At 38.7% G+C, this 7978-nt stretch overlaps 1 protein-coding gene across 1 annotated transcript in view; it reads right to left on the reverse strand.

Annotated features, from left to right (window-relative positions):
* Nucleotides 1-7978, reverse strand: part of LOC106876647 (serine/threonine-protein kinase STK11) — a 31970-nt gene that overhangs the window by 1255 nt on the left and 22737 nt on the right. Inside the window, exons 2-8 of the mRNA XM_014925301.2 lie at nucleotides 7622-7705; nucleotides 6797-6886; nucleotides 6080-6212; nucleotides 4710-4846; nucleotides 2556-2683; nucleotides 2143-2200; nucleotides 595-776 (exon numbers count right to left, since the gene is read on the reverse strand). Of these exons, the coding sequence (XP_014780787.1) occupies nucleotides 595-776; nucleotides 2143-2200; nucleotides 2556-2683; nucleotides 4710-4846; nucleotides 6080-6212; nucleotides 6797-6886; nucleotides 7622-7705 (812 nt within the window). The remainder of the gene's footprint in view (nucleotides 1-594; nucleotides 777-2142; nucleotides 2201-2555; nucleotides 2684-4709; nucleotides 4847-6079; nucleotides 6213-6796; nucleotides 6887-7621; nucleotides 7706-7978) is intronic.

The raw sequence follows: 7978 nt of genomic DNA on the forward strand, positions 1-7978 counted from the left end.
AATACAGACACAAATATATACACACACACACACACACACATATATATATACACACACACACAACGGGCTTCTTTCAGTTTTCATCTACCAAATCCACTCACAAGGCTTTGGTTGGCCTGAGACTATAATAGAAGACACTTGCCCAAAGTGCCACACAGTGGGACTGAACCCGGAACCATGTGGTTGGGAAGCAAGCTTCTTACCACACAGCCACACCTGTAATAATAGTTTTAAAAAAAACAAAAAAACACCACTTCAAAGATTTCTGGAGTTGGTGAAGCCATGCCAAAACAATGGGTGGTAAGCAAAGTGTAGTTTGCAGGGCAATCCCTCTGTAGAGTCCAGAACCTGCTTGGCAATTGCAGGGGTCAGCAGATAGAAGACCATCCCGCTGGCTGAGGAGGTAGCAGAGGTTACTTCAAGGTGGCTGTGGATTAGAAGGGGCAAGCTTTGGAAGGGGTAGGACTAACTGGACACAAGGTGGGGTTTGATTAACCTTGGCTGGGTCACCTGTGCTGTAACAATTCTGCTAGCTTGGTGCCTTAAAAGTATATATATATATATATATGGGATAGATATATAAAGCTAACATACCTTCAGGATCCAACAAGACATCTCCGTCTTCTTCCTCTTCAAACTCCTCTTCACTGTTTGCCTTTTCATTGTGTAAGACATCAAGATATAATAAAACAGTCATGTTGCGTAAAGTATCACCATTTGGGGCTGCAGGTAGCGACACCCGTTCACAGGTCTGTGGATGATTCTTCTGTACCCAGCTGCAAACAGAAAATAGAAACTGATGAGATTGTCCAAATGTCGGACGAGGATTTGTCAGTAAGATTTTGGTTTTACACATTCATCTTTATACATGAACAAGGACCTCCAATTTTCGTTATTTACATCGTTTTAGCATTCACTTTTCTGTGCTTGCATGGGCTGGACAGAATTTGTTGAAGCAGCCTTTCTATGGCTGGATGCCTTTCATGTCACCAACCCTCACCTGCTTCCTAGTAAGGTAATATTTCCCCATGACCAGATACATGTTCAAGGAAGACTGGAAACAGAGGAGGCTGCAAGCATGAAGTAACACTTGCACATAACTATCACAGAATGTTGGGGCAAGGAGACAGTAACGCATGCACATACGTGCACACACACACTTCTTTCTCTTCACTCACACGGTTTTGGTTAGCCCGAGGCTATAGTAGAAGACACTTGCCCAAGGTGTCATGCTGTAGGATTACATCTGGAACTATGTGGCTGGAAAACAAACTTCTTACCACAGAGCCACACCAGCACCTATCTACATGTTTTTTCTTGCAGATGTTCAGCTTAAGCATCAACTGCATCAATCTCCCCCAGTCTAAGAAGGTCAACAAAGATCATGGATAGCCACTGCTCTTCGTTCCATCAATATAGATGTACACTCAATGAATAACTAAAATATGTTCTGATATATAATAATAATAGCACAAGGGGCTGATTGCTACCTAGTTCAGATACCAGGAAACCCCAAAATGGCAGAAATTCAAAAGATAGTGCTCATGGGAACTTCCCATATCCTACATAAAATATTGTCTATGTAATCTCAAATTTAAAAAAAAACATAATTTTCTTATGGTTTCTTAAACATTCTCTAGAACAACATTATGTACAAAACCAAATGTATGGCACCTTAGGCATAACACCAACATGAACTTCTAACTTGTTGTCTCTTGAGGTCTCAATAAAAAATAATAACCAGAGTGTCATGCCTACAAAGAGAAATCTATCAAGTGTATTCTCTGAGACATCACAACACTGGTTGTCACCATTTTCGGCCCCTTACAAATGGCAATGAGAATCTTCTCTACTGAACCTGCTTTAGGTCGTCACAAGTTCCAACGAAGAAACTGGATATATTTTTGTGTTTTTGAGAAACAAAGAGGAAAGATAGGAAAATGAAAGAAAGAAAGGAAGATGAGAGAGATGAAAGGAGTGAGAGGAGGGAGAGGGAAGAGAAAATGTGAAGGGAAGGAGGAGAGTGGGAGATGAGCAAGAGAAGGGTGATGAGAAGAGAGAGGGCAACAGAGATAAAGCATGAGTGAAAGGAAAGCAGTAGAAGAGAGAGAGGGGGGAGTAAATGAAAATACACACACATACCCATGTTTTCTAATCTTTTGAATAGATAACCTTTTTTCTGGATCATATTCTAACATACCTACAACAGATAAGGAAAAAAAAAAACAGATTACATTCATTTATTTCTTCTAAAAATACCTTTGCATAAAATTGTTTTTGCTATTGTAAAAATAGTGGACATAAACAGATCAATTTAATTGTTAAAATCTTTACAAACTTTTACAGTCAATTTCCTTTCTGCAGTCATTTCCCCCATATAACCACCTCACACACTAATAAGTGAGCCAGTAAACTAATAGTTCAAAACTTCAGATTAAAAACGACAAGGTTATTTTAGCAAATTCTTCCTTATTCTTAAAATCAAATGAACCAAAGGCAGCATATTTTAATGGAAACATGATAGCAAAAGGGTTAAATAAACGATTCTTTCTTACCCTGTATTAAGTCAGTTAAACTCGGGCAAAGAACATCAGGTATCACATATTTCCCTTTGCCTATGTTTTCAAACAACTTGTAAATATTGTCCCCTTCAAATGGATATAATCCAGTCGTTATGTTATATCTGAAACAAAAACAAAGAACAGTGTATGTAATTCTAAGTTTATATCAGCAAAAGTGTGTGTCTGTATGTATGTATATATAAGTAATGTAAAAGCCTGTTGCATGATAAGGAAAACATATGAATCAGTGGTGTAAAGTAACAATGATGATGATCATCATTTGATGCCCATTTTTCCATGCTTGCATATGTCAAGCAGAATTTATTGAAGCAGATTTATCTACAGTCAGATGCTCTTCCTGTCACTAACCCTTACCAGTTTCCTAGCAAAGTTATATTTTCCCTCATAGCCAGACAGGTTTTGCACAGCAGACTGGAAACAAACAATCCCGCTTGTATGATGGTGATGCTCATTTACAACCATCACATGAGGTCTTGAGACAGGGACACACAAACACATGCATCATCATCATCGTTGTTATTTAACGTCCAATTTTCCATGCATGCGTGAGTCAAACAGAATTTGTTGAGTTAGAGACTATAGTTGGATGCTCTTCCTGTCATCAACTCTTTGTTTCCAACTAAGGTAATATTTTCCCCGTGACCAGACATATTTTCATGGAAGACTGGAAACAAAGGACACCACTTGAATGACAGTAATGTTCATTTACAACTATCTCATGAAGTCAAAGAAACGTTAACAAACATAGAATGGGCTTCTTCCAGTTTCCATGTAGCACATCCACTTGCAAGCCTTTGGTCAACCCAGGGCTACAGTAGACACTTACTTACCCACAATGCCATGCACTGGGATTAAACTGAAGACCACAGGGTTGGGAAGCAAGCTTCTTAAACCACACAGCCACACCTGTACCTCATGATATGCATCAATACAAACAACAAAGAGACAGCTGAAGGCATTGATGCATTCAGTGTTGTAAATTTATCTTACTCTCAAGTCAGTATAAAGGGAAAAAAAAAAAACCAGATGTAACACAAAGTGAAGATTGTAATAATTTATAATGTGTGAACATGTTGAGACTAGCTCTAGAGCTCCTTAAACCTTGATCAAGAGATAATGCTGTGCCCTAATAATAATAATAATAATTATTATTACTATTTCTATTATAGGCACAAGGCCTGAAATTTGGAGGAGGGGACCAGTTGATTACATTGACCCCCAGTGCATACTTAATTTATTGACCCTGAAAGGATGAAATGCAGTTAAGCATTATGCCCAGTGTCTTAATGGTTCAGCCAGCTCGCCACCTTGTCCCTTTTACTATAGGCACAAGGCCTGAAATTTTGTGGGAGGCGGCTAGCCAATTAAATTGACCTCACTGACCAACTATCATTTATTTTATCGACTCTGAAAGGACGAAAGGCAAAGTCGACCGCAGAACATATCACCGTCGTCGTTTAACGTCCGCTTTCCATGCTAGCATGGGTTGGACGATTTGACTGAGGACTGGTGGACCAGGAGGCGACATCAGGCTCCAATCTGATTTGGCAGAGTTTCTACAGCTGGATGCCCTTCCTAACGCCAACCACTCCGAGAGTGTAGTGGGTGCTTTTACGTGCCACCGGCACGAGGGCCACTCAGGCGGGTACTGGCAACGGCCACGCTCGAAATGGTGTATTTTACGTGCCACTTGCACAGGAGCCAGTCCAGGGGCACTGGCAACGATCTCGCTCGGATGTCTTACTGGCAATGGCCACGCTCGAAATGGTGTATTTTATGTGCCACCTTCACAGGAGCCAGCCCATCGGCACTGGCAACGATCTCGCTCGGATGTCTTACTGGCAAAGGCCACGCTCGAAATGGTGTATTACGTGTCACCTGCACAGGAACCAGTCCATCGACAACTGCAAAGCATTTTTTGCCCAGCATAATAGTAACAATTCTGACAGCTCGCCACCTTAATAATAATAATAATAATAATAATAATAATAATAATAATAATATGAGATTTGAGGAGACTTGTTGTCACCAAACCTCAAGATAAGACACCTGATAACTAGATTAGCATGCATGAGCATAATGATAGTAGTAGTAATAAATAAATAAAGAAATGAAAAGACAGTTTACAATGTTACTCCTGCTGACCAGACGTCCACTTTAAAACCAGCATAACTTTCAAGTCCATTGGCAATCTCTGGTGGTTGAAAGGCAGGAGATCCTTGACTGGCATGGCAAGTGTCATCTTCGGCAAACCATCCAACAGCCTATGAAGAATTTAAATAGAAAAAGAGAAAGAAAAATTTTAAAAAAACTGGTTAAAACTGTTTGAATCATTTTTGACCAAATATGTAACAAAATACAAACTTCAATTATTTCATTTAATTTTTCGTTAAATAATCAAGAATTTAGAAGAGTTTAGTAACTTCTCAGTTATTAAACTAGTGTTTGGCATTTACTTTATGATGCTCAGTTACAATCATTTCATGATGTCTACACAAGGGCACATGCATATATATAGATATAAAGGGTAAAAATGACCATGAGATTGCACCTAGAAAGTTCCCCTCCGAGGCACAAGTCCGAGCAAGGTTGTTTTTTACGGAAGACCAGCAGCCGTCCATGCATACCAGCCTCCCGTCTCCACGCCATCAATTTTATCCAAAGGAAAAACAAAGGCCAATACAGCTTGGCATCAGTGACATTGAAACTCGTTTCTACAGCTGAGTGAACTGGAGCAACGTGAAATGAAGTGTCTTGCTCAAGAACACAACACACAGCCCGGTCTGGGAATCAAACCCACTACCTCATGATTGTGAGCCTGACACTTTAACTACTGAGCCATGTGCCTTCACACATACATTTGGGTGTGTGTGTGTGTGTGTGTGTGTGTGTCAATTGTCTCCCAGTCCCCAGAACTGCCAGTTCACATGATTTCACTCTGCTATGCATTCTTCAGTGACAGCTGTCCAGTAGCAACATAACAGCTGGATCTCCCATCAGAGTCATATAGAATCTCAGTGTCTATTTAGGCACTGAGACTGAAAATAGCCAGTGGGTTTATTAAAAAATAATTGATAGTGATGATATTTGCAACACCAGTGCCTGAATAGACACTGAGATTCTATATTTTGTTGACAGGAGATTCAGCTGTTATGTCAGTGATGGACATCTGTCACTGAGGAACCCACAGCAGGGTGAAATCATGTGATCTTGCAGTGCCAACAGCCAAAGCAAATGATTCTCATCTGTCAATGACATAATTATAAGTGCTTTTTTGCACCACAAGTCTTTATGAGAGATCTTCTCAAGGCAAATAGCGTAGTATTTTCTGTTCTAACACAACCGCCATCTTCGGTTGGAGATCAAGAGTACAAAAAGGACAGCTGTTCCAACATTCTACTGATTTTGTGGAACTTAAAATGAAGAGTAAAAATCAGATTAGAAAAGAAACAGGAAAATTAAACAATCAAACAATCAAAGTAGAAAAAATGTTCAACCTCAGCAACTCCAAGATCTGATATTTTCAAGGTTTCATCAGTCGTCAGCAATAAATTGCCTGGTTTGATATCTTTATGAGCAATGCGTTGGCTGTGGAGGTATTCAAGACCATCAATCAACTGATCAAAGTATCTGCAAATATAGGGCACAGAAATATTAAAACAACATGAAGACAAGGAAAACAAGAAACAAAAACACAAAACACAGAACATCTCAAGTGTATGCTTTTCTGTATGGAAAGAAAAGATGAGGAGAGAAGAAAGAAGGACAAATATATCTCAACCAGATGGCTAGCACAAATATGAGAAAGAGGGTTGGTGGTGGTAGTGGTGATGGCACAAGTATGACTAACAGAAAAAAGAAAATGAGATTGTGAGGAATCAAGAGCCTGATTTACTCTTGTGTGTTATATGAGGGTTAATCTAAGCACTGTGGAGGCACAATGGCCCAGTGGTTAGGTGTGATGGTGCAGTTTTGATGGTTGTAGTTATACAGATGTGCTAACAGATGAGGACTATAGTGATGATGGTGTAACAGGCTCAGCCGAGTTAGCTTAGCCTAGCTGTTGATGATGATGGCAGTGATATTATAACAATCTTGTGTTATACCAAGCGACCTAGCCAAGAAATGATGATGATGATGATGACAACAAAAGATGAATACATATACATGTAAAACATTTTTTGCAGTATATTGGTAATAATACGGTTACTCACCCATGGGCCTGCCAAACTGGAAACTTTTTCTCTGGAGTATTTTCAAGCATCTCTTGCAATTCGCCAACACAGAACTCCATCACCATATACCTGTGATATCTTAGTTAAGGAACGAATATTCAAAAATGATAGAAATTTCTCCCCTGCCTAACAGGGTCTGAAATTTGGGGGAGGGTGATAGTCGATTACATCGACCCCAGTACTCAACCGGTACTTAATTTATCGATCAAGAAAGGATAAAAGGTGAAGTTGATCTTGGCGGAATTTGAACTCAGAACGTAGCAAAGGGGCAAAATACCACTAAGCATTTTGTCCAGTGTGCTAACAATTCTGCCAGCTCACCACCTTCATAACAATAATAATAATAATAATATTCCAATGTTTTTGTAAACAATTTAATCAATAGCAGCTAGCTGCAGCAACAACAACAATAACACCAACCACAATAAAGTCAAGCAGCTGAAAGCGATTAAAAGTAATAATATAATTTGTAGATGTCAAGAACCTTATGAATTTCATTAACACTGACCTTTGCAAATGTGAAACATTTCAGACTTCTGAACAAAGCATACAAGAAATGTTACAAAATAGGCATAGCTAAGTGGCTAAGATATTCAGTTCTCAACTACGTAGTTCTGGGTTCAATCTCACTGCATGATGCCGTTTGGGTGTTATTTTAACTGATTAAAAAACTTTTTGGCCCACTGAGTAAAGTAGCTCAGATTTAACTAATAGTTAACTAGCCTGCTTGTTTGCAGAAGAGTTGAGAAAGAAATGAAAAGAAAGAAAAACATACAAGATGTTGGCAAATGAATATAAGGATACATTTTCTGTTTCTCTTCATTGTAAAGAACATCAATCAATTTAATGATGTTCTTATGGTGGAGCTGTTTAAGTAGACTGATCTCCCTAGAAACACAGAAAGAGAAATAAAAAATAAATAAATAAATATATATGTGTAAATGTAAAAAAAACATATAAGTGCACAAACAAACAGACACAGGTCACCAACTCTTCATCAGTTATTGACCAGAGGGTCCAACGCAATTTTGCACACACACACACACAAAATTACTAACAGTTCTTTTTTATTCAATTTTAATAACAACGAAAAAAAAAATGCAAAAACAATCAATTACAAGTTCTCATTCTTTTTTATTGAAAATATTTGTAACAAAAAAA

This window comes from Octopus bimaculoides, chromosome 13 (genome assembly GCF_001194135.2).
Source record: "Octopus bimaculoides isolate UCB-OBI-ISO-001 chromosome 13, ASM119413v2, whole genome shotgun sequence".
Taxonomy (NCBI): domain Eukaryota; kingdom Metazoa; phylum Mollusca; class Cephalopoda; order Octopoda; family Octopodidae; genus Octopus; species Octopus bimaculoides.